Source organism: Balaenoptera physalus (assembly GCF_965194825.1).
Source record: "Balaenoptera physalus genome assembly, chromosome: 16".
Taxonomy (NCBI): Eukaryota; Metazoa; Chordata; class Mammalia; order Artiodactyla; family Balaenopteridae; genus Balaenoptera; species Balaenoptera physalus.
Genome location: NC_138898.1, coordinates 77,652,547 through 77,679,765, shown reverse-complemented (window position 1 = coordinate 77,679,765; position 27,219 = coordinate 77,652,547). Strand labels below are relative to the sequence as shown.

Below are 27,219 nucleotides of genomic sequence, written 5' to 3'. Positions count from 1 at the left end.
GCCCATTGAACTGGGACAAGCTATCTATCTTTCAAGAGTGACAGGGTCATTCTCAGCACCAGTCATTAAAAAGAGATCGCAAACATGTAATATGTGAAAATTAAGAGGATTTTATTGACTTTTATATGTTCTTGGAGAAAACCATTCGCATGTAAAAGCTTGACATTTGATATGAGAATTTTATTCACACTTTATTTTAACATAAATTCTTTGATCTGGGGGTCAGCCATAATTTTTCATTTCAACAGGACTTTCACATGATTACAGTCACAAAATTGGCACACTATATTAAAAAACTAAATCAGAGCTAGACAAAGTATGCAACTTTATGCCAATTTAAATCTCAACATGCACCACCCCTCATACATGATCTTGGAAAAATCGTCTGTGAGCTTACTAAAATATTAACCAGAGAATGTCTGAGGTCACAGATGATTGTTTACAAAATAAAACCTCTTTTCCTAGTGCTACTCGTTTTGTTATAGAAAAATATTACAAATAAAAATTAGTGCTATTCAAGGTGTTCATTTCAAAGTCACATATAATACACAGGTTCAAGCCATTTTTTCCTCTCACATAAAGATATCACGATACACAATGTGGAGACTGAATTACCGATCAACCACTTCCAGCTCAGTAATGATACACTGTTTACTATGCTGACATTAAAAATGAGAGTGAAGTAAAACCTTTTCAGGTATTGGGTACACTTATAATTTGTTCCTAGTCTGAGACTCAGAAAAATGCTACAGAAACATGACAAAATTTATATTTCTTCCTGATACAAGAAATTTGTCTAAAAATCTGTAATTATAAAACAGATTTGCTTTTTATAAGGAAATGGCTAATTTTTTTCCATGGTTGGATTCTTATTTGGAGATGATTCCAATTTTAATTTGGGCCCTCTTTTCCTGGAGGGTGGGGAGAGGTGGCTGGGTATTATAAGGTATATTCGACAAATACAGGGATGCTTCAGAGGACTACAGAGCGCTGTTACAATCAGCCAAACTGTAATAGTTTACTTTCTTGTGATTTTGTAAATTTTAAAGAGGTCTCTTACAAGCTATATACAGCAGTTTACAATTCAGTGTTTCTTTTTCACTTGATATACAGTTCAAATTAATTTATGACAAGTACTTGTCACATAAATTTATGTAGGCACATCGAAATTCTGTAGCTTTACTGGAGGGGTGAAGTCTTCTGTGGGATCATGATTCTGGATTCCATTTCCTGAATAAGTGGGACTGAAAACAAAGATCAAGATTACTGGGCTGGTTCTTTTCTAAACAGACTGCAGTAAATATACATTAACAAACAGGTTGTTAAGAATATTCAGAAGACATGCTGCTTGAAATCAGAATAGAGTACTGGAATATTTAGGACTGATCTCAGGGGAAGAAATACACAAGCTGATGACAGATCAGCTGATATCCTATAAGATGATATTAAAACATTCTGTCGGAAATGTGTTTCATTTGTAGGAAATTAGGAAAGTCCATATTATGAGAAAAATGGTGCTTTCTCAGAAGGTTCTTTCAACTGAATTAAAATTTATATAACATCAGATAATTTGACTGTATCCTGTATAAAGGAACAAATACACTGTACTTGTAGAACTGTCAGTGCTAAGTAAAACACATCTTTGGGAACTGATGGAAATGTAAGAATAAACAGCAAAGCCACACACAGTTATATGATTTTTTTGAATTAAAAGACAAGATAATAGTTATTTTCCAGAACAAATTACTCTTTGATTTTCCTGGTAGGATATGGGCTTAAATGTACCTGACATGCAACATAGGTGGTACCTGCATTGGTGTCATTGGGTGGTATTCAGCCTGGCTGTTTTCTTCTAAAAATCAAGCAACTAGGATTTCATAGTGTGTGTATATGTGTGTGTGTGTGTGTGTGTGTGTGTATGGGTATACATACATGTATAGGTGTACATGTATGTACACATGCATATACATGTACACATGGAAAGTCTAAATACCAAATTAATTTTCAAAATTACTTTTTAATTGCTGTATTAAATTGTAATGCTTTGGGGAATGGACAATTTTGATGAGAAAGGAAAAGCTTAGAAAAAAATTTATTTGTATAATAAATTTTCAGAGAATACAGAAATGTACAAAAAGGGTAATGATGTAAAGTTTACAATACACAAAGATCTGAGAACTGTACCAGACAACATATATACTTGAAAGAATGAATATTCTCTATTGAAAAAATGTCCTGTAACTGTCAAAGAAAAATATGACTATTTCTCCATTCCCTCAACCTTACAATTCACGATCCTAGAGCAACGTACTATTTTTTTTTTTAAATACATATTAGCTTCAGGGTGAAAGAACATTAAAACAATGAGATGAGAAGAATGAAATGTTTTATGCCTATTAAGATATTACCTGTATAATATACCAGTTCTTCCCAGCCGTGTTTATGCCATGCTGCATTCCGTATATCTTCCCTGGTCTGAAGATCCTTGTAAGCTTAAAAATAGCCACACAGAAGAATTAAGACTTAAACCAAACATAATTCCACTAGTACAGTGGGAGACTGGTTCCAGGATCCGCTGTGAATACCAAAATCTGCAGGTGCTCAAATCCCATAGCCGGCCCTCTGTATCCATGGTTCTGTACCCTTGGATTTGACCAACCATGGGTCATATAGTACTGTGTGTATTTACTGAAAAAGATCTGCATATAAGTGGACCCCAGCAGTTCAAACCTTTGTTGAACGTTCAAGGGTCAACTGTGTATCCATTAAGTGTTGATTCTGCTGCACTCCTCGTTTTCTCAAAGAGCCTACAGACCTTCCTCAACTTATGATGGGGTTACATCCCAATAAACCCATTGTAAGCCGAAAATATTGTAAGTCGAAAATGCATTCAATACACCTAACCTACTGGAATATCCTAGCTTAGCCTAGCTTAGCTTAAACGTGCTCAGAACACTCACATTAGCCTACAGTTGGGCAAAATCATCTGACGCAGAGCCTATTTCATAATAAAGTGTTGAATATCTCATGTAACTTACTGAATACTGCACTAAAAGTAAAAAACAGAATAGTTTTAAGTGTATTGGTTGTTCACCCTCGTGATCGTGCAGCTGACTGGGAGCTGCGGCTGCCACTGCCCAGCATCGCGAGAGAATGTATTGAAAGCCCGGGAAAAGAGTAAAATTCAAAATGTGAAGTACAGTTTCTACTAAATGTGGATCACTTTTGCACCGTCGTAAAGTTGGAAAATTCTAAGTTGAACCGTCGTAAGTCAGGGACCACCTATACTCTGGGAACTCAGTACTAAGCTGGAATGACTGTGAGCTGGCTATTCTGAGCAAAATTGTCAGGCCCTGTGGGAGACGCAAAACAACCCGCTCTCAAGGCTCACAGTCTAGCGGATTCAAGACGTGCCTTTACAAACCAAATGAACTTCCTCAATACATGTTAAATCTGTAACCACACACTGTCAGACTACGGATAAGCAATATTAGATTCCATTTTTCTCAGCATTTATAAAGCACTACAGTGATCTGGGTGAGACTGTATTCAAGGCAGTGGAGAACAAAGAGACTCAACAGGGAGAACACAGCTGACCAGGGAGAGCTGCCTGGAAGCTGTGATCTGACCAAGTGGGTCTTCAAGGTTGAAAAGGCCATTTCATCATCGACACACAGGAACGGGAGGGAAAGGCGCTCCAGGTGGAGGGAAGAGCATGGGCCAAGGGTCAGAGTCCTTGGGGTACAATTCGGATATCTCACCCAGGTGCCTTGGTCTCTGATTCCCAACCCGGGCAAGATCCTTCCAACCAGTGACCAGGGAAATGCCTCCTAGGCATCTGAACATGGTGTCAGTCATGACTAAGAGATCACCCAGGGCTCCCTCCTCAGTTCTAGTTTCTGTTTTGGGGCTTCCTTCTCCCTATGAGAAGACCTAACCTTGCAGGCCTGGCAATTTGACCATCTAAAGACAAAAGTTCCCTCCACTAGTAATGGAGTATAAATTTATTACATAAAATATTGAAGATGCAGAAAAATAGAAGGAAAACAAAATCTTTTACCTCTCACCACCCGGAGGAAAACAGTTAACATTCATGTGACAGGCAGCAGTGATCTCACCGGGGTCAGGTGCACACCTAGGGCACCATGTGGTGACCCCTCACCCCCCCCCCCCCCCCCCGCCAGAGGGAACACAGGTTGGAGAGGCCTGTGTTCTTTTACAAATTTTCTTAATTAAAAAAAAAATTGGGGGGGGGTAAAATATACATAACAAAATTTACTATTTTAACTATTTTTAAATGTGTAGTTCAGTGGCATTAAGTACATTCACATTGTGCCACCATTATCCATTGAACGGTATCTTCCCATTCCCCTCTTCCCCCAACCCGATACACTTTACTCTACATTCTGTTTCTATGAATTTGAACAAACCACATTTTGTTCATCTGTCAATGCACCTTTGGGTTTGGGGAGGCTTTTAAAGATGGGAGGCACTGAGCCCATTCATATACTAAGGGAAGGAGGCCACGGATCGGGTGGTGGAGGAGCCGTGGCTGCAGCGAGGCCTTGAGGAGGTGGGGGAGGGATGGCATCACGTGCAAGGGTAACAGGAAGGGGGGCTGTGCTGGGGGAAGACCTGCTTTGAAGCCAGACTTGCTGACGTCTGAGCCTGGCTCAGCTCCTGAACAGCTGTGGGTTCTGGGTGATTTATTCACCACCCGTGAGTCACAGGTATCTCATTTGTGGTGTGTAGCTGTACGGATTAAAGGGAATGGTGCATAAATAACCAACACCCTGGAGGTGCTTGATAAATGTTGGTTCTCTTTAAAAAAGATGGAAAAGTGAGGGTAAGTTTTGGGGGCAGACAACTGAGAATTCATCTCTGCACATCTCAAGACTTTTTCCTATAAAGTAGGAAGTGGGAAGTGGACATTTGGGACACAGACTCGAGACAAAAAGGAAGGTGGAGAAGGGCAGGGCCTCAGAGTAGACGGATGCCTGACCTCTGCCTGTGCGCCAAAGCACGTGGGTCCTGACCCATCCGTCTCCGCGCTCGCTCACTAGAGGCCGCCCTCAGAGGCCCCTCCAGGCTGGGGAAGGGCAGGGGTCTGTCTTTTCAGTTTATATCCTCTGGACAGATCATGCACTAAAAAATAATGATAAAAATGACTTCACTCCCACCTTGAACCCATAAAGGTTAAATTACACTTAGTATAATCAAAAGGCAGGGACACAGAACACATCTTTTAAAGATCTGTTTGCAAATTCACTCCATTTGAAAACTCTGATCCTTAGGAAGTCAAATCTCAGCTGGCTAGAAAACAGCTCCCAGGAACACCACTGCCCCCGACATTCCGGGAGCTGAGGGTTACTGGCGGCCTCTAATCATCTGGTGCAGGTTTCAATCTTTTAAATGCTGGGGAAGCCCAGTGTGTGTGGCTGAGGTGAGCAGTGGCTGGCGGGGGCTGGGAGTGGGGTCTCCTCCCCAGACACGGAGGGTTTCAGGGAAAGGTTCCAGGGGCACAACGTGAAAATGACTTTTCTTGCCTCAACTCACCCATTTAGACCCAGGTCCCCAGCAGGTATCTTACCATTTAGCCCGTCGGCACTATTTGTAGTTTCCTGAGCACTTTTTATAATTTCCCGTGTCTCCATTGCTGTTCCAGCCCCTCCTGCCCACCTCTACCTGTCAGTCCCATCTAGATGCTGAAGTCTAGCTCGTATTCCACCTTTCATTGGTTTTCCCCCATTTCATAGCTTTGTATCCCTTTATATCCCGATATACACTCCTAACGAGGAGGACCCCCACTGGAACTCCCTGCGTCACTCACCGCGCACGGCCTGGTGGCCTGTCACTCAGGTTTGCTTTCCCGCTCAGCAGACCTGTCACCCGTCTCTGAGCCTCCTGCTAACCCAGCAGGCACGTGACTCCGCAGCACTTGGTGGACCAAACAGGGCAAACCAACACCTCAGCAAATTCATAAGGTTTGGAAAAAGTCATGCTTTTCATCTCTTTAACTTTAATAACCATTTACAAATGTGCCCAGAATGAACCAAGCTACTGCTGAGAGCCGGCTCCTGTTCAGCAGGGAGACAGACACAAACAGCCATGACTGTGACCACACACACAGTATTGGGCTCCGGGGGCTCAGGGGACAGCGACATTCCCTTGGGGACAGAGGGGACCACCTGAGTCAGGCCCTGAAAGACACCAAAGACGGTGCCAAACCAAAGTGGGCGGGGATGGAAAAGGCGAGAGAAGGGCCTCTGGGACAGTGGAGTCAGACCCGAGGCAGGGGGTGGGCGCGCGTGTGGGCACCTCCTCTGTGTGGAAAGCGGGACCGTCCCTGAGGGAGCTGGGGGCAGCTCCATCATCTCCCCTCGCCTGGGGCTGCTGCCTCACCTCTCTCGCCCCACTCTCACTTTCACCAGCTCACTGACGTGCCGCACATCTGTGGACCCTTCACTATTGACCTCTTATTCCGGGTAGCCCAGCACCTATGTTCCATCTGGGACATTTGGGTCAGCTGCAGTGTTTAAGGTTCCTGACTTGAGATACGATTTACTGCCTAGGACAAGTTAGTTAGTAATGAACTCTGAAATCGCAGGAATACAAAAATGAAGGGAAAAAAACATACCCCAAAGATGATGCACCATATACAGCTGCCCAATCTGGGAGAAGAACCCTCCAACTGCTTCATTACTGTCCTGTCTGAAGCGAATTGCACGAGCCCTATAAGAAAAAAAACAACGTTCAGATATTGAATCAGGTATGTTAAAAAGTATCAGTGAGTTCCCTCCATCCTCAGCGCAAGTGGTTCAGAATGCATTCGAAAGTTATTTTAATGTACATAAGATGTAAATGTACCTTTCTGTAGCTACAGCAGTCATTTTCGTGAAAAGTAGACAGTAATTCATAACTATTAAAATAAAAACAACATGGGACTTCCCTGGTGGTCCAGTAGGTAAGACTCCATGTTCCCAACGCAGGGGGCCCAGGTTCGATCCCTGGTTGGGGAACTAGATTCCTCATGCATGCCACAACTAAGAGTCCACATGCCGCAACTAAGACCCGGCACAGCCAAAATAAATAAATAAATAAAAATGAAAAATAAAAACAACGACGTGAGGATATGTGGTTGCACTGCTGATTCTTAACGTAAAGTCTAGAAAACTGGCAGAGGGTAGGACCTGTCAACTTAAAAAAAGCTGCTTTCCAAGAACACACTGAGAGAAAGTGAGGGAATTCTCGATCCAAGAAGCCCATGGTGCCAGAGGCACTGTACTCCAAGGGAGGCAGGGACCCTGCCTCGAGAACAGGGCTTAAAACAGAGAGGAAGGAAGTGCACCGCACCTACAAAGCAGCCGCACACCGTGAGCTCTGAGAAACCCGCAAGCTCTGTGATCTACGGCCAAGGGCGGGTGTCAAATTCTGCAACCCCTTGGACAGCATATGGAAGAACCATGGACGTGAGCTTCCTGGCAAGTCCACTGTCACTGCCAACACTGAAGCTGCCTCCTTTTCTGCCCCCTTACCTGCGCAAACCGTTAGGAAAACGAGTACCAAATGGCATTCATTATGTATGCATCATGTGTGGATACACACGTGTCTATGTGTATAACATGAAATTGTGATTAAATTGGTTAAAAATTGGCACTTGCCTTAAACTTTGCTTTTTAAGATTCCCTGCTGCAAAAGGTATCAGCTTTTTAAACACCTTCTTTTGTGTCTGCACCAGTACTTTATTTTTATATTTAGTGATGCACTTGAAATCCTAAACAAGTTTTTAAAATGTATGTTTTCTTTAAGCAGTTTTCTAGAATCAAAGTTGAAAATGAAGGAAGCAGCTTCAAGTGATGTAGGAAGGTCACAGGTAGAGTCTCTCAAGAGACTCCACACCCCAGTTACCCAGTCAATTTATATCAACACTGCCCAGGCTTGGCCTGATGTCTCAGTCATGTTAGGGTCCCAGAGTGGACAGGACTTGGGAAGATGGATTCATTCTAATTCATTTAAAAGAGCTGGAGACTATGAACAAGGATTCAATCCACTAATATCCACAGTGAGAGACAAGATAAGTGAGCCGTCCTGACCAGCGCATTCTCTTCTTAGAGGCAAACTTCATAGTAACTGAATTAGAACATCTCAAAGTGGGGTGTGGAATCAGAGCAAGGGCAGCCTGTGGTGGGAGTGAGGAAGCCAGTCTCCTCAAGGTCACTTTGTACATCTTGGCTCTCATTCACCACGTGCTAAACTCCACGAAGGTGACCCATGCTGTCAGGTTCTTTAGGGGAAAAGGAGGGATCTCTTGCTATTGCCCCCATGGGCTACCTCCAAGTGATGTTAATTTCTTTAACCTTACATGTAGTGTTAAGTGATCATAATCTTCACAAAAATTACAAATCTGATTCGTAAATTATTGAAATTAAGCAAATCACTTTAATGTGCATTCTAACCCTAAGGGGAAAAACCCTCAGTTTCACTGATAGTGATAAATATTCAGGACTGTTCATTTCATTCTGAATTTTTCTCATTCACTTTCTCAGTAGGCAAAGAAAACATAACTTGCCTTAGCCTGGAAATAATCAGAAGCATGTAATGAAAAGGAGATCACCACCTTAGTTACCTATGTGCCAAAATATAAATTGAATGCTGAACTGGCTTTATAAATAATTTTTAAAATAACTGAAGAATAACCTCAGTTCCTTCCTTGTGGATTCCACGGTGGGCAAGTCTCAATGAGTAATACGGAAACATAGAACTGGGTGATCCTACTCTGTGGGCAACTAAATTACTACACTTATAGCATCAACCCTACCCCCCAATTCCTTAATAAAATGATGTCTACAATAATAGGATACAATCAAATATGTATTTCTTAGTTTTCAAATGAAAAGGAATTCTACCTTGCATTATTTAGCCTTTGATGACCTAAGAAGAAAAGATTCATTAGAAAAAAAGATCCCAGAACTGTTTTTTGGAGCTAGAAGGGATCTTAGAAATTATCTAGCCCAAAGCAAGAAATTTTATAACTGAAAAAAAGAGAATATATATAAATTGAAAGTAAGTAAAACGTCATGGTTTTCCTTTTCCAAAGTGGCTGTACCATTTTACACTCTCACCAGAAATGTATAGAGGTACCAATTCACTGACAACCTCATCAACACGTTATTCTGTCTTTTAAATTATAGCCATCCTAGTGGGTATGAAGTACTATCTCACTGTGGTTTTACTTTGCATTTCCATACTGACTAAGGATGTTGAGCAGCTTTTCACATCCTTTTTAGGCATTCACAGAGCTCCTCTGAAGAAATGTCTATTCAAATTCTTTGCCCATTAAATTTTTTTTTCAAATTTCTTTTATGATTTTATTTTTTATTGTGGTAAAAAGCACCTAACATTAAATTTATCTCAATTTTCAACTGTGCAGGCTAGTAGGGCCAAGTCTATTCACATTGTTGTGCAACAGATCGCCAGAACATTTTCATCTTGCAAAATTGAAATTATACCCACTAAACACCAACTCCCCTGCACCTAGCCCCTGGCAACCACCTTTTCATTTTCTGTGTCTATGGTTTTTACTACTTTAGAAACTCTGTATTAGTGGAATCATACAGTATTTGTCCTTTTGTGACTGGCTTACTTTGCTTAGCATAATGTTCTCAATGTTCACCCTGCATGTGCCAGGATTTCCTTCTTTTTAAAGGCTGCATTAATATTCCATTATATATATATGCCACATTTTTATCCATTTATCTGTTGATGGATATTTAGGTTGCTTCCACCTCTTACCTACTGTGAATAATGTTGTGATGAACATGGGTGTGCAAACATCTCTTTGAGATGTTGCTTTGAATTCTTTTGAATATATACCCAGAAGTAGGGTTGCTGGGTCAGAGAGTAATGCTATTTTCAATGTTTTGAAGTACCTCTGTACTGTCTTCCATGATGACTGCCCCATTTTATATTCCTACATACAGTACACAAGGGTTCCAATTTCTCTGTATCTTGCCAACACTTGTTATTTTCTGTTCTTTTGATAATGGCCTTCTTAAAGGGTGTAAGATGAATGGAAAATAATTGTGGTTTTGATTTGCATTTATCTTATGATTAGTGATGCTGACCATCTTTTCATATGTTTTTTGGCTATTTGTGTATCTTTGGAGAACTGTCTATTCAAGTCCTTTGCCCATTTTTTAATTGGGTTATTTATCTTCTCGTGATTGAGTTGTATGATTTCTTCATATATTCAGGATACAAGTCCTTTATCAGATATGTGACTTGCAAAATTTTCTCCCAGTCTGTGACCTGTCTTTTAATTTTTAAAACTGTATCCTTTGAATTACAAAAGCTTTTAATTTTGATGAATTATAATTTACCATTTTTTTTCTTTTGTGCATTGTGATTTTGGTGTTTATGTAAGAACTCTTTGCCTAACCCTAGGTCACGAAGATTTTCTCTTATGTCTTCTTCTGAAAGTGTTGTATTTTAGCTCTTACATCTAGGTCTACAATTCATTTTCAGTTAGTTTTTGTATATAATGTGAGGCAGAGGTCTAAATTCATCTTTTTACAAGGATATCCAGTTGTCTGAGGACCCTGCGATGAAAAGACTATCAGTCCCCAGTGAATTGCTTTGGTACACTTGTCAAAAACCAATTGCTCACATGCGTGAGAATTTATTTCTTGTCTTTCAATTCTATCCCATTGATCTATATGCTTGTCCATATGCCAGTACCATACTGTCTTGATTACTCTAGCTTTGCGGTCAGTTTTGAAATTAAGAACTGTGAGTCCTGCAACTTTGTTCCTCTTTTTCAAGGTTGTTTTAGCTATTTTGGGTCCCTTGCATTTCTAAAGCCTGCTGGGATTTTGATTGGGATTCTGCTGAATCTATAGATCAGTTTGAAGGAAAATTCATATTTTGCTAAACTAAGAAGAAAAAAAAAAGAAGCAACTGTATCATTGTGGTGCTCTGTTTATGTGACAAAAGCAACATTTCAGAAAAGATAACATCCAAGAAGAATATGAAATAACTTCATGCGACACTGGGGGGGTTTTGTTTTTTTTTTAAAAAAAGTCCTTATCTCTTGGAGGTATATACTAAAATATTTATAGATGAAATTTTATGTTGTCTGAGATTTACTTCCAAATACTCTGGGTTGGGGGATTTAGACCTAAGCAAGACTGGCCACGTGTTGATAATTACTGAAGCTAAGTAATGGGTATAGAAGGGAGACCTGTGGTATTATTCTCTCTAGTTTTGTATATGTTTCAAAAATTTCATAATACAAATATGTCAAACAAAACAACAGTCTAGTATCAAATCATGGCACTAACCCCAGATTTTATTTCTAGAAGTAACACTATGGCCTAAAAGAATCTATTTATAAGACTTAACAAACTCATCATTTGGTAAAATACTCACCAGTAATTGCCCCATTCAATCATAGTTCCCGGCTGAAAAGAGATTTGGATTTGGTTTGTTAGTTCTTCTGTGAAGAAATATGGAACTAACAGTATAAAAAACATCAAATGACAAGACTAACTTAAAAATTAACTTTTAATAATGTGAGATCTAACAAATAAAAAAAATGTAACAAAATAGTATTATTCACTGTGTTCATACCTATCCCATAGTGGAAGTAATATTCTGTGGCTTCATCTAAGAAGACAACATACACACAAAGTGAGAGTTAATTAACTCATCCAATTATAGTTATGAAAACTATAGTTAGGCCCACGATGATTAAATTGTTGGTACCTATTCAGACTTTATTGTGAAATTTTTAAATAATTCAATTTAAGTAAACCTAACAAGGACATCACTTGTTTTTTTCCCAGTATAATACTGAGTATTAGACCACAAGATCTACTGATACTTTTTCACTTTAACTATGTTGCCACCTGGGCCTTTCTTTTTAGTGGTCACCTAAGTAGGGAAATATCTAGAAAGTCGTACAAAGTTTATTCCCCTTTTGTCTTACAGTGCTGTATAATGTATTCAATAGTCACATGCTTATTAGTTGCTCTAGTTCAATGACAATAGATGCTATATAATGTAGCTGGTCCTGCATGTTAGGTCTTTCCTCTTATGTGTAACGCTATAAAAAACAAATGAGCTTAGCAAAGAGAAAGAAGGAGAAAGAAGGAAGGTTTAAAAAAAGGAAACAAGAGGAGAAGAACTGGACAGGGGAGAAAACGAGCCAAACACACATCACAGAACATTTGCTCAGTGTCTGCTGCCCACTCAGCATCAGGGGTGCGTGTCCTTCTGCACAGAAGAACAAGGGGACAGTTAACTCCTATTTCAGTACTTACTCGGAGCTGGTAAGATCTGAGTTCATATATATTCGGTCCTGACCGTGGGACAGGCTCATTCCAGAAACTGAACTCCAATAGCAGCTGATTCTTCCTCGAGAGAAGCATGTTGCTTCTCGCCTTACGGAATTCCGCAAATTCCTTTGAGTGAACAAAGGTGCTCATGAAATCTTCTCATATTTATATTATAAATATGAGAAGATTTATATATAAACCCACTTTAGCAACATTTATGTTCCTCCCACAATAGCATACTATTATAAATAGGGTCGAGTTGGCCTGAGACAGTCCCAGTTTACATCTTGTTGAACCAGCATAATGACTATTAGTATTCCCTTTCACTCTCAAAAGTGTCCAAGTTTAGATATCAAACTACATAGTCATCCTAATTATTTAAATGACAAAGTAAACAAATTTAATTTCCTACGATTTTAGGTTCTTCTAACAGTGTTTGACAGCATATTGAGACAGGTGACATGGAAACCTCAAAACATCAGATAATCAAAAAGCCATTTATATTGGGAATTCCCTGGCAGTCCAGTGGTTAGGACTCCGTGCTTTCACTGCTGAGGGCGCGGGTTCAATCCCTGATCGGGAACTAAGATCCCACAAGGCTCGCAGCGAGGCAAAAAAAAAAAAAAAAAAGTCATTTATATATGGGCGGGGAGTCTACACAAAAGGTTTTCTTTCCTAATAATGTATGGCTGGTAGAATATCCTCCATTAACACACACCTATTCATGAAGGGAGGGGGAGGATAGCAAAGTCGGCCCAAGATGAAGAATATGTGGTTGTCAGTTCCTGAAGCAGATATGTGTTAGGTAACCCACACTGACTTACCGGTTTCAAAGTTCCAGCTTATCAAGGTACAACTGACTTTTACAATAAGAACTATTATTTTAATAGTATTACAATTGGTTACTCTATGTTTAAATACAACCTCAAGAGTCCAAATAATAAAATTTTTACTACAGAAAACTAACAGTTTACTAACAAAAACGATGACAGAAAAGAGTCATTTAATTCTGTACTAACATCTACTGTATCATTAGTCTTTTTCAAAAATCATTACCTGATTTTCTTTGAGTTTATTCATGACCTCCGTGAGGACTGGATAACCTCCTTCATACCTCCAGAGGTGAACTGAAATATATTTTAAACGATAACATACATTTAGAGTTTCATGATACTCTTACCTTGAAAATATTCTAGATATGCATGGTGTTAACACAGTACAAAACTGTAATGTGTGTTGGCTCAAGTTACACCATAAAGTTTCAATGATAGATTCAAACATGAAAAACGATCAAAAAGGAGTTTTTGCAGTGATTTACTGGAGAAACTATTTTAACCATAAAACTAGACTGAGACTTGGAAAGCTTTGCTTATAAAAACAAGCATTATGTTAAAAATCATTTAAGTAATGACAGTAAAGGCTTAAGGAACAAGTGTTTATTCCAAAGACTTCTGCTTCCTACCAGCTTGATCCTGCTCGCCATACCACGTGTTCCAAGTCCCCACCAAAGTACAAGGGTAATGTTTATCTTCATGAATCTTTGGCAACACCTCTTGACTTAAAGAGAAGAAAGAGCAACACTAATTAAACAACCACCAAAATGACACCAGGTGGACAACACATGATCAGTAACAGGAAAAGGTCATCTACTCTGTGTTCTGACAACTGACCTCAGAATACGTTTATGATAAAAAGACGTGCAGAATTAGCCTTTTGGCTGAATTCTGTTGTGCTCTCATGTCCCACTTATCAGAAGCTTAGGTGACTGATACCCCAGCTATCTACAACAGTGGTAAGTAACTCAAGTATATCGATAAAAATGATAAAGAAGAGCCAAAGGTCCAAAAATTCCAGGAACTATGAGTCTATTATTTGCTGTTTCAGAGAAAAAAAAAAAAAAAAAAGAAGTATTAACTTAGGAATGGTGATGTGTATGAAAGCTAACTTTTGCTGGTTCCAAAGATAGGAAGGAAGAGAGAAATGGGAATAGTAGAAAAAGAACGCGGGAGAAGAAAGAAAGGGAAGAAGGTCATGTGGAGGATGGGGTAGATGACAGGAGCGGCCCAGGAGGCCCAGGAAGCAGTGGCAGAGAACGAGTGGGCTTTAAGGAAGACGACGGAGCCGGGACACAACGCAGTCTGGAAGCAACCCCGACCCCAACAATCCCGAAGGGCGTCAAAGGGGCAGCAGAATCCAAACGAAAGAGACGACATGAGGCATAAATTAGTTTCTACTCAATGCAACCAGCTGAGGGGATTTGAAAGGTATCGCACCTAATCCCATGCTGGACACACCGCCCAGTTTGTCGCTATTGATCGCGCATGGTCCTGGCAGTGTATTAATTTAACAGAGGTGTCAGAGCCTGGTTCCACAGAAACCTTCCCACATTACAGATCCTAATGGACAGGGAAAGGCAAAGGGAAGAGGCATAACTGCATCATACCAAGAGAAAAGCTAAAACTTGTACTCTTTTTGAATAGAAAAATTACGATGAAAAAGTGCCATATAGATCCAACAATGGATGCAAAAAGATATCAAGGGTCAGAAATGGAAACTGTTCTGATTATCTGCTGACGTCAAGTGATATTAAGCCAGTGATCACCACCCGAAGTCGGAGTGCTAGGACTGGGTGGATGTGACTAGTTGACAGAGAAAAGCTCTGAATGCTCTTATGTCTAACTGAAAACTCAAATGTCTTTAAGACCCAGTACAATGACCAAACCATGTAATTTTTTGAAGGGTAGCATTTACTTTTAAAATTAAGATCAGATATTAAATGTATCTGATGTATGACCCATGAATGTTCAGAAATCACATGGGATTGATGGAAATCGGGGGTGGAGAAAGACAGATTATGTCAGGGAAATGGAATTGGGTTTTCTTTTTGCCACATGACATGAGCAGGAAGTAAACAACCCAGCACTGGAGCTACTGTGGCAGATGGAAGCCTGCACAGATGACCCAGGTGAATGGGGGCTGTAAGGTAGGTAGCACTTGTACCCAGAACTTGATGAGTTGGGAAGAACCTCATTATCTGGGCCCCTAAAAACCAGGCTGGAAACAGGGAGCTGCTGAAAGTTTCAGAGAAAAGAAAAACAAACATGATGAAGGAGAAAACAGAACTCAAGCAAATCAATTTGACAAACTTTTGGGTAATGGACTGCAGGGTGGGGTGAAGGTACACGTGCAGCTTCAAGCCCAGGAAGGCAGTCAGAAAGGGCTACTTGGAAATGGGCCTCAACAGGCCTGGAGAGGGAAACAAGCAAAGAGAAGCAAAATACACATCACATGAAGAATGCACAGCCTGCAGTGACTGGCTAATCACATAAAACTAAGGAAAGAGTCAAATAAAACCATGGTGAGTGTCACACATGGAGAAACTGGAAGAGCAGGGTAATTCTACAAATTTGAGTTTGAAGTGAGAACATGAATAGATAGCCAGGAATCTGAGACAGGAGATGAAGTGAAAAAAAAAAAACAGGATAGGAAAGATAATCCAGGGAAACATCAGCATACAGAAAAATTTCATTTTATGAGAAGAGAATTAGAAAAAAAGCATTTGTTTTGTTTTTAGGGCACTTCTAAAATAAAGAGAACTGTGCTGAGGTGAGCAAGAAACTCAACACTAATGTTACATTTCACAAACCACCTCCAAAAATAAAACAACAAAAGATGTGTTGCTTCTGAAAGTGATGCTGATTCTGGTAACAAAATCATTTGCTTTCTCATGAAAGCAGCAGATATGAAAGGTTAAAAAAAAGCTTTTAAATTATATTTGTGGACAACTGATCATTAAAATGCTATTTGTTAGAACTAATGCACTTAATTCTCTTTGGTCTTAAAGTTTACAAATTCTATAAGAATATATGGGTTTCATGTCATATGAGAATCTGCTGAAGGGACTTGAATCCTGGCGGATGGAAGACCTGGGAAGAAATGGCAGCTCTACTGAAATCCATACCGGGCTCTCACGTGGCAGTATTACTTAGGAGTAAAACTGGACACAGTGGAGGTCCCAGGGGTGTGAATTCTAACTCCTAACACTCAGAGCTGTCCAGAAATGGAGCGTATGAAATGTATTTAAGCATAGCATCAGGAAGGGTTACAGAAAGGACTCAAGCACTGGATGAGTAGCTGGGCTAGACCGCCTTACAAGGTCCCTTCCAACCTGAAGAGTCTAGTAACATTCCAAAGTCTGAAAGTCTGTGTGAGGAGTTAGCTGAAAGAGCGCTTAAAATCAAAACACCCTTGGTAATGCCCAACAGAGCTCAACTTAAGAGCCTCTCAACGTTCAGCTTTAAGAAGAGGCATGAAAGATCTCGCTCTGCTATCAAGGGTTAGCGCAACTGACAAATATTAAAATCATTATTTTTCCCCAAGTAAAGGATAGTTTGGTATACACACCAAATTTTGTTGTATGCTTCTAGGCATTCCGGTTTAACATTGTGAACTGAAACAAAAGAAAATTCAACGATAAACTTATGAACAAAGGGAAAAAAGTCAACTATGAAGATAGCAAACCTATGACTCACACTGTAATTTGTACAGACTGCTTGTTTCCTTTTTGGCTAGGAGATTAGAGTGAGCATCTTTCCTTGGATCAACTTTCCGGACAAATAAGGATTTTAACCAGCTGTCCTCTCGAGGTCTGTTATTGGAAAACGCCAATTTCCTATGGAATAACAAATGCAAAAATTTGAGTTTAATCAGAGGTACGAAGATCTCAGTGTCTTTAGGTTGTGTCGTGTGGTACATTGTTTTCATAAATTCATCAATCCATTCAGCAAACACTCCTTGAGCACACTGTCTAGGCACTGTTCTAGAACCTGGGATACCACATGTCCACTTTCCATGCCACCAGCGTGCACTCTGAACGCAGGAGCAAAGTGTGAGAGAAGTAACTTCGGCACTCCTAGGAGAGTTCTCACATGTATCTCTGTGAGTTCCACCAGGTGTTCTTCCTTCCTCCAAGGAAATTTTCAACATAGAAAAAACATACAAGGAAACCTAGAATAGTCAAATTCACAGAGAAAGAAAGTAGAATGGTGGTTGCCAGGGGCAGAGGGGAGGGGAGAATGCGGAGTTACTACTCAATGGGTACAGAGTTTCAGTTGGGGAAGATGAAAAGGTTCTGGAGAGGGATGGTGGTGATGGTTGTACAACAATGTGAATGTACTTAACGCCACTGAACTGTACACTTAAAAATGGCAAATTTTATGTTATATGTACTTTACCACAACAAAAAAATGTGAAAAGGAATATAGAGAGAAAGTGAAATGAATTCTTTTGTTAAAAAAACTTTTACCCCTAAACTAAATTAACCTTAGAATCAAGATTTTTAACTCACAAAAACCTAAGAATAGACTTCATTAACATATAAATAATTTGCTTATTTTCATCTTATAACTGAAATCCTATTATCCATGCTGTCAGAAAGTGAGGATAGACTTGACTTAAGTAACAAACTACACTTTACCCGTGAAATTTTAAGTGCATGTTTAATTCCCATATGCTTGCTGGTAGGATCACAAATTTGTGTGACCTCCCTAGAGGGCAGTGTGACATTATCTATAGCAAAATTAAAACTGCGTAGGCCTTTCGGCTTAAGAGTTGCACTTGTAGTATGTCCCACGGGCAGCTATATTTAGACAAGTGCACACAGCTGAATGCGTGCAAGCATTCCTTACTACCTTGTTTCCAGTTTGTTCCTGGTACAGGCAATTTGGAACCCATTAATGGGGACTGGTCAAATAAATCAAGGTAGAGCCAAAATCAGAATAGAATGCAATCAATACAAGGAATGAGGTAGATCTACACGCACTGATATGTTGGTATCGCTGAGATGAGTTACGTGGAAAAGTAGGCCCAGAACAGTACCACAAATACACACACAAAGTGAACTGCTAATAGTGAGGACACCTGGGGACTGTAGTGGGCTTGGGATGGGAGGAGAGAGTTTTCCTTTTCGTTGTATAACCTTCTGGACTCTTTGAGAATTTTGCATATACATATATTATTTTTATACCTAAAATTAGCTAAAATATCTAAAGTGTGGGCTTCCCTGGTGGCGCAGTGGTTGAGAGTCTGCCTGCTAATGCAGGGGACACGGGTTCGAGCCCTGGTCTGGGAAGATCCCACATGCCGCGGAGCAACTAGGCCCGTGAGCCACAGCTGCTGAGCCTGCGCGTCTGGAGCCTGTGCTCCGCAACAAGAGAGGCCGCGACAGTGAGAGGCCCGCGCACCGCGATGAAGAGTGGCCCCCGCTTGCCGCAACTGGAGAGGGCCCTCACACAGAAACGAAGACCCAACACAGCCATAAATAATAAATAAATAAAAATTAAAAAAAAAATCTAAAGTGCATGTTTAGAAACTCCTTTATGGGTAAGGTATATAGGTATATATAACCTGAGAACAAGATTTTAAAAATTAAAGCCTGGCTGAGACTCACCCTCTTCCTAACATCACACAACCATAATCAAATGACAAATCGCGTCCCTTCATCTTCTCCACTTTAATTCATGCACAGTAAAATTACTCTTTTTTGGACATACAGTTCTGTGAGTTTTGACAAATGCATAAAGCCACGTAACCACCACCACAGTAAGATAGGGAACAGTTCCTTCACTCCCTAAAGCTCCTCCTTTTGTAATCAACCCTTCTCCCAACTCCTAGCAACCACTGATCTGTTCTATGTCTCTGTAGTCTCCCAACTCCTAGCAACCACTGATCTGTTCTATGTCTCTGTAGTCTCCCAACTCCTAGCAACCACTGATCTGTTCTATGTCTCTATAGTTTGCCTTTTGCAGAATGTCTCATATATGGAATCATACAGAATGTAGTCGTTTGAGACTGTGCCCATTCTTTCTGCACGGTCGCCTTTATGCGGATGACCATCCTCTCTGGACCGGGGCTACCACGGCATACTCTTTATTGTTTTCTTTAATTCATGTACACATAAATGATCTTTTCTGCCCCTTGCTAGATCATGCCAAGGGCAGTAACGTGCTGGGATTCCAAATGACCAATACAAACACTCAGATCTTATCCAGTGCTTCAAAACAAGGTCTGGCTACTGACAGGCCAGTGTGAGCCTTTTCTGGGGGGATCTCTTGGAAACACTAGATGATTTCCTACAGACCATTTTCAATCTGCTTAGCAGACCTGTTTAAGGGCACAGATACCATAAAGCAAATATAAGAGGAAAAGAGAGAGTGACCCCAGGTGTTAAGGAAGGGGAGTTTAAACAAGAGGCAAGAAAAACTTGCATGACATCCCTAATGCCTCACGAGATGAACGTGTGGATTCCACATTAATACAAATTCCTATTCTTATTCAATTATGGTGCTTTAGAAAAAACAGAACTCTAAATTTCACGGGTTACATTGGCAGCCTTTTTCTTTTTTTGCTTAAAAAAAATCGACTTGCTGCTTTAATGAACAAACATTACAGAACACTTTTCACTCCATACGACTGTTTTAAATTTAAAAACAAATTCATAGGATATTATCACAAATAGCTAGAAACCAGATGAAAAATTTTTTTTTGACTGATGGAGCTTACAAATATATAAACAAAATATACAAATATAAAATTAACAATAAAATGTTTTCTATAAATACAGTAATCAAGAAACAGAAAAGCATTTTTTCAAATCTTTTAAGATTAAAAAGCAGCAAGCTCATGTTAAATAAGCAAAATAACAAGTTAATACCAGTACATGCAATTTTTCTTATTAGTGCATAGGACAAAAATATATAGTCCTAAGCGGCATTTGTAAAAAGAAGTTGGAAATTCTTCCATTTTGCTTTTATTATATGTTAAAATGCCTTAGAATTGAGAAAAGTGTTAATGGTGGTATCCCTGAAGGAAGGATGGAGAGTTAAAATAGAGGAGAAACACATCTTTCCCCATATAATATCTGTATTGACTATGTTTTTTATTTTACTCTTGTATATTTTTAAGTACATGTTTAACCCCTAGTAAATATGCTTAAAGCACTTAGGACAGCACCTGATTAACGGTGAGATTTAAAAATTGTTTTTAAAACTACTTTTAAAAAACTTCTAAAATTAAAATAAATTATATATAAAAACTATTAGCTCTTTAGCAGAAACCAAAATCATACGGTATTTGTCTCTGTTTTCAATTCACTCTTCTTTTTATTTTTCTTTCCAAATTTATTTATTTATTTTTGGCTGCATTCGGTCTTTGTTGCTGCACGCAGGCTTTCCCTAGTTGTGGTGAGTGGAGGCTACTCTTCGTTGTGGTGCGCGGGCTTCTCATTGCAGCGGCTTCTCCTGTTGCAGAGCACGGGCTCTAGGCACGCGGGCTTCAGAGCACAGGCTCAGTAGTTGTGGCGCACGGGCTTATTTGCTCTGCGGCATGTGGGATCTTCCCAAACCAGGCCTCGAACCCGTGTCCCCTGCATTGGCAGGTGGATTCTTAACCACTGCGCCACCAGGGAAGTCCCCACTCTTTGATTATATAAATAAACTAATTCTGAAGAAGGCAATTCTCCAAATGAATCATGGTAAAATTTACTTCAATAAAAATAAAAACATTTTTGTCAATTCGTTTAAAGTATTTCATTTTATTTTTTTTGGCTGTGCCACGTGGCTTGTGGGATGTTAGTTTCCTGACCAGGGATTGAACCCCGGGCCCTCGCCAGTGAAAGTACCAAGTCCTAACCATTGGACCACCAGGGAATTCCCATGTTTAAAGTATTTTAAACACACCATGTTTTGGGATATTTGCTTAAATAATATCATGAAGCGAAATGGCAAGCATATAAAATTAGTGATATGCAAAGTAGAAAGTTTTAAGATTTTTTTAACGGGACTTTGTATATTTTTTTTTTTTTAGGAATAACAATTATGAACAACTAGGAAAGGGGTACAATGGAAGTTTCTAAAAATATCAGCACTAAGGAATTTCATTAAGAAGTACTCACCAAAGCAACCACTACTAATAGTTCTTAATGAATCCTTCCAGAAGTGCATAGACAAGCGTATATACCATGTGCACTCATATTGATATTTAATTCCTATGGCATTTAATACTTTATAAAATAAGAGAGCATAATAAAGAATTATTGACAGACTAACTCTGGAAGGGAAAAAAATTCCAAAGTAATTCTTCCCTTCCTCCTTAGAACTTAAGGGGATTACAAGCTAATAAGCACATACTTCCTGTTAGGCACTGGACTAGGCAGTTTGTTCCTGTCTTCTCATTTAATCCCCAGAACAATCTAGCAAAGTAGGTATTATTGCATTTTAAGGACTGGCTCACAGAGGTTATTACACAACCTGAGCTAAGAAGCAGCAAGATAAAAATATGAACCCAGATCTAACTGTTAAGTTCAAAATATTTTCACTAATAAGGGATGCCTCCTCCACACAAACCTCCCCAAGTGAGCATTCGTTCCAGATTTTAATACCAAAGGGATTTACTTTAGGATGGGTAAGATGAGGTAAGGGATATGACAACACTTTGTAAGCTAAAGATTAACCTAAGAAGTAGTCAACATCACGGGACACACACAAGAACCTGAGTGCTGCTTACTTGTCAAAGTTGGGTAGCAACTGTCTTGACAAATGGAAACCAGTGTGGCGCAGCATAGCCCCAACTGACTGTCGAGCTCTGAAATCTTTCAGCTGGCAGGTGACCAAAACTGCCTCACGTGCCCAGCCCATCTCACTGTCCAAGCTGAATCACGGAAAGGGGTAGAAGCAGCCATGCCAACAGCTGTCAGGGTGATAAGACCTGGGCTGGGCCAGGGTGCTTTACCAAGAGTGACAAACACCGCAATCAGCTGTCTTTATAACATCATTTATGTGTTGGGTGAGGTAGGGGGCAGCACATCCTACAAAACACTAGATTCTAAATAGAATAAGCATTATGTGTGGCTCAGTGGATACACAGATGAACAGATGCCTAGCCTGCCCACTGTCATGGGAAAAACCTATCAGTAAACAGCCAGAGCGGTCACAGGCACTGTGGGAACTCGAGGGAATGAACCATCTTGGCCTCGGCCTGCAAGGAGCAAGAGGGACTCCAGTGGAGACAGTCTAGCTCTGTCTTGGAGGACAAGCAAGACAGGGGACAAAGCCAGTGATAATCCCAGTCAAAGGGAACGTGTCCTGGCGCATGGAGTCATGAAGCTGTGTGGCATGTTTCTGGAACAGCAAAGCGTTCAGGAAGGCAAGAGAACAGGGTGTGACAGGACAGTGAGAGGAACAATGGGAGGGCAAGCGGGCCAGGGGGGCTGGGCTCCCGTGCACCAAGCCTATCAGCTGGACCTTATCCTGTAGACGGGGCAATGCTAGCAAGTTTTCAGAAAAGATTCAGGTGTAAAAAGCAGCCCGGCGGTGGTGTGGCGGATGGACTAAGCAAGAAAGGCAGGGAGCGTGGCTCCTGGGCTCCTGGCCGGCTGCCCAGCCCAGCAGTACCGGCACACCGAAGGCATTTGATACTCACTGGATGGACCAAAGGATGGTCCTGGGTTAAGATGATGGCAGGAGGGATGAAGGGGATGGATTACATTCAAAAGATACTCCTGAGGTGAAGAGGAGAAGACACGGGTCCTGATTAGGTGTGGAAGATGGTGTTTTGGTTTAGTCGGGGCAAATTACAGAAGGGAAATACATTTAACACAGAGACCACAGGATGAGGCAAGGGGCTTTGGTCGTCTGATCACCAAATATGCACGAACTGTGCCCTGCATGTGCCAGGCACTGGGCCAGGCTGAGGCTACGAAGAGGAATAAGCCTGGCCCTGACTTCACAGAGCTCAGTTTGCTGGTGGAAGCAGACGGACAAACGTGATCACAGCCCAGGGGAAGAAGGGCCCCTCCGTGGAGACACAGGTGGTGGGCGTGGTGGGCTGGGGCAGAGGGAGTGGGGTCTAGGTCAGCCTGAGGGAGACGAGGACCAGCCCTCTGAAGAGGCACCTGTTGAGCTGAGGACCCGGAAGATGAGGAGCAGTTTGTCAGGTTGCTGCCCACGGGAGGAAGGACGGAAGGACTTTCTCGGAAGCAGAACTCTAGCTGCCAAAGCCAGGGGAATGTGAATACAGCAGAGGGGAGGGGGAGGGGCAGAGGCTGAAGGGCCCGACCCGAAGAAGAGTGTTGCCTTAAAGCAGGAGCCATGGGCCTCCCCTCCCCCGCCCTGCCGCCAAGCCCAGTAAATCTGTCTTCGCCACTGCTGCTACAGACAGCGGTTCCCCAACCTTTCATTTTGAAAAACTTCAGACACAGAGATGAAAGAACAGTATAACGAAGACCACTATGCCCTGTATCTAGATGAAAAATGAACATTTTATAATTTTTACTGTTTATATATATTTCACTTTTTCATTTTTACCAAACCATATGAAACCAGAGTGCAGACATCATGATACACCATCCCTAAATACTTCAGCACACATCTCCTAAGATCAAGGACAAACCACGTCACTAATGATAAATATCACATCTAACGAAAATAATAATTCTATAATACCTAATATCCACTCCATCTTAAAATGTCCCCAATTGTCCCTAAAATGTTTTTTATAGATTTTTTTCTTGGTGGACGTGGGGTGGAAAGGAAGAGGGATTAGGATCCAGTCAGGGTTCATGTCAGAGATCTTTCTAGTAGGAAAATGTCCTGCTCATTTGTTCTGCGGAATTCTCTAGCTGTCCCCCTCACCAATGGCTTCAAGTCTACACTCTTGATAGGAATCCAGCCGAGTGGTGATGCAGAGGCACAGTCAAGACATGTTGGAGGCAGAACTAACAGATCTGGCAACTGACTAGATGGGCGGGAGCAGGAGGGGAAGGGCTTGGGGAAGACCTGGTTTCTGGCCTGGACCACTAAATGGAAGGTGTTCCATGGCTGGGGAGAGAGAACCCAGGAGGAGCAAGCAGGCTTTGCAGGAGGAAGATGAGTTAAATTCTGGGTACATGGTCGTTTCCAGCACCTGGGGGACGCTGGTGCAGTGCTCAGTAAACAGCTGAGCAGAGGACCTGGCACTGAGCAGAGCGAAGATATGCTTGGCAAATCAGCCTCCCGGGAACGCGTCCTCCGTCCCTCTAGAACCACTCTTCCAATGTCACTCACAACACCCCTGTCGGTAAGTGTAGTTTTCTTCCGTCATTTGACCTTCTGGCAGCATCTGGCACAGCTGAACCACTCCCTCTTTGAAATACCGCCCCCGGGCACTGACCTCTAATGACCTCACAGCTGCCCCTTCCAGCTCCCTTGCTGCCTCTCCTTCCTATATCCAGCCTGTAAATATCCATACAGTCCAGGGCCTGCTTCTCAGCTCTTTCTCTATCCACACTCCTCAAGCAAATCTCATCCATTCCTATAGTTTAAAAAAGCATTTTATTATGAAAAATTTCAATCAAATACAATATAGTATACTGAAACCCATAGATCTATTAACATTTTGCATTCCTATATGCTGACAACTCTCAAATGGTGTCCAGACATCTCCTTGGAGAAGTCATATAGATCCAATAAGCCAACTGCCTACTGGGTCTTTCTATTCGAGTAGCTCACAGCCATCTCCAATTTCACCGGGTTCAAAACTGCCCTGGATCCGCCCCCTCCCCACCCTGCACCTGTTCCTCCTTCTCTGAATGACTAACAAGCACCCTGTGTGCCTTATTCACTGATGCTTCCCAACAGCACCTGGCACGTGGTGGGCACTCTCACCTTTGGAACAAACGAGTCTCGGTAAATGGCACCAGCATCTGCCTAGTTGGCCATCATCCTGACTGTCCCCTTTTCAAAGTCAGGCTGATCTTTTAAAAACGTAGATCAGATCATGTCACACTAAAGTGTATACCTTTAAACGTCTTCCATGGCTCTCAGAGTAAAATCCAAGCTCTCTCAATGGCTTGTAAGGCCTGGAATTATCGGGCCCCTGCTCCTCGCCACCTGTTCTCCGTCTTCCCTTTACTCCTGCTCCTAGATTTTTCTCGGGTTTCCCAGCATGCCTGACCCCTCCCATTCACGGCTTTCATGCCCACTGACCATTCAGGTCTCAGCTTAATGCCACCTTCTCGGAGAGGCCTTCCATGACCTCACGCAGGGAGGTTCCCTGATTCTCCCATGCCACCTACCTCAATCTGTTAAGTCTACGTGGGATTTCACCTCTGCCATGGCTTCCTGGGGAGAGTGACCATGGCTATTATGCTCAGGTCCATAGAGTTTCAACGACATCATATACATTCAATATCTGATAGAATCAATGAGTTAGCTGGGTCCAGACTGAGTCCTAAAGAACACCTACGGTTAAAGCAGACTAGAGCCCAGGAAGGAGTGAGTAGTCAGAAAGGACAGGGGACTTTGTATAGAGACAAGGACGCCAGTGTCAAGAGCATTTGGCCCCAGCAGGAAGTGGGGGTACCGGGCACACCCAGGTCCAAATCTCCAGTTTACTAGCTTCAAGTGACCTTGGGCACTTTAGGGGAACGCCTTCAGTCTCAGCTGTCTTTTGTGAAAAGAAAATATCAATTTCATAGGCTTTTATCATCTGTGTGAAAAAATAAAGCAACAGTAGATACTTAATAACAGAATAAAAATAAAAGGAGGGTGATCTGTTAACCAACTTGGAAACATAAATATCAAATTTTGAAACACAAGTTGAGCATGAGTCCTAGGAAGGGCACTGGGCCTCAAGCCTCACAAACTTGGGTTCAAATGCCTTTTCCAGCCATGTGTCTCAAGCCCTTTAGGTTCCTTCTCATCTCTAAAATGCAGATCCTATTACTTACTTCTTAAGAGTGCTACTAGGATTACATTAAATAAGCCGTATCAGTAAAAAGCCGGGCCGTATTAAGAGTTTAACAAACAGGTAGCTCCCTCCCGCTTCCATTTTTAAGCGCCAACTGTATTTTCTATAGGCTCACTATTTAATTAAACACAAACAAAAAGAAAATTTAAGTTACCCAACGTAAAGAAACCGAAGAAGCAAATCGACATGTAAGTTGGTATGGGATTTGGTTTTTCGATTTGGAAAATGGGACATGGCTATCTCAGGGACGGATTCTGAAAACCGAATATTTAATCCAATGAGGTTAGAAAAAAAGTTTAAACATGAAGCCAACGTCCCCTTAGTGCTGATAACTGTACATACTTTCTGATTCGCTATCTACTTTTAAATGCAAGTCAACGACTGTTCTTAGGGCTGTCACCTCTTCACTACTCCCCCGACCTCCACTTGAGGGCTCACCGGGGACGAGGCGGTATTTTATTTCTTCCTCACAACAACCCAGGAGGTGAGGGTTATCTCTACTGCCGTTTGCGGAATCAAGCACTGAGGCTTTGCGCGGGCGAGCAGTGTTCTCAGGCGGCCGCGACCTCAGGGCCTGCGGCCTCAGGCATGAGCCCGCCGCCCGGCCACCGCTCCGGGTCGCGCCGGGTCAGGGTCCCGCAGGCCGGGCAGGCTCGGCGCGCGGACGTGGCTTCGGCGCCGAGCGTCGTTCCCACCGTGACCTTGAGCCCGGCCGGCCCGGCAGGCAGGCACTCCGACCCCGCCGAGGCTCCGACTCGCCCAGCCGTGCCGACCGAGGCCTCGGTCCCGCCGCCCCGCAGTCCGGGAGGCCCTGCCCAGTGGGAGCGCGGCCGGGCCGGGGCGTACACTCGTGCCGGGGACCCGTGCCCTCCGCCCCGGGGCGGCCCCTCCCCGGCCGCTCCCGGAAAGGGCGGCGCTGCTCACCAGAGCCTAGGCTGGAGGCTGCAGGGGCCGGCCCGCCGCAGAAAGCTGCCGGCCGAGGCCGCTCCGCCGGCGCGCAGCACCCGCGCCGCCATCTTGCTCCAGCGCCTCAGCTCCCACCGCCCGGGCAGCCGCTGACGCCGCCGCCGCCGCCGCGACCCCTCCCCCGGCCGGGCCAGCC

General features: G+C 42.1%; 1 protein-coding gene across 2 annotated transcripts; it reads right to left on the bottom strand.

Moving 5' to 3' along the window:
- Positions 1-90: 90 nt before the first annotated feature.
- NIPSNAP2 (nipsnap homolog 2) lies at positions 91-27,219 on the bottom strand. Of its 2 annotated transcripts, XM_082432473.1 has the most exons (10): positions 27,042-27,211; positions 16,868-17,007; positions 16,740-16,785; positions 13,798-13,892; positions 13,392-13,462; positions 12,321-12,461; positions 11,428-11,459; positions 6,638-6,732; positions 2,409-2,492; positions 91-1,244 (listed from the first exon to the last, which is right to left on the bottom strand). In XM_082432473.1, the coding sequence occupies exons 1-10, from the start codon at positions 27,131-27,133 to the stop codon at positions 1,180-1,182; spliced, it is 861 nt and encodes a 286-aa protein (XP_082288599.1). In that variant the 5' UTR covers positions 27,134-27,211; the 3' UTR covers positions 91-1,179. The 2 variants fall into 2 exon arrangements, with proteins under 2 accessions (XP_082288599.1, XP_082288600.1); XM_082432474.1 differs by lacking the exons at positions 13,392-13,462; positions 16,740-16,785 and having other exon boundaries at positions 27,042-27,219.

Coding starts and splice junctions, on each gene's coding strand:
- NIPSNAP2 (XM_082432473.1), bottom strand. CDS start 27,133: ATGGCGGCGCGGGTGCTGCGCGCCGGCGGAGCGGCCTCGGCCGGCAGC. Junction 13,893..16,739: donor GAAGCATACAACAAAATTTG/GTGTGTATACCA, acceptor CTTCTCTTTAAG/TCAAGAGGTGTTGCCAAAGA. Junction 2,493..6,637: donor TATGGTGCATCATCTTTGGG/GTATGTTTTTTT, acceptor GCTATTTTTAAG/CTTACAAGGATCTTCAGACC.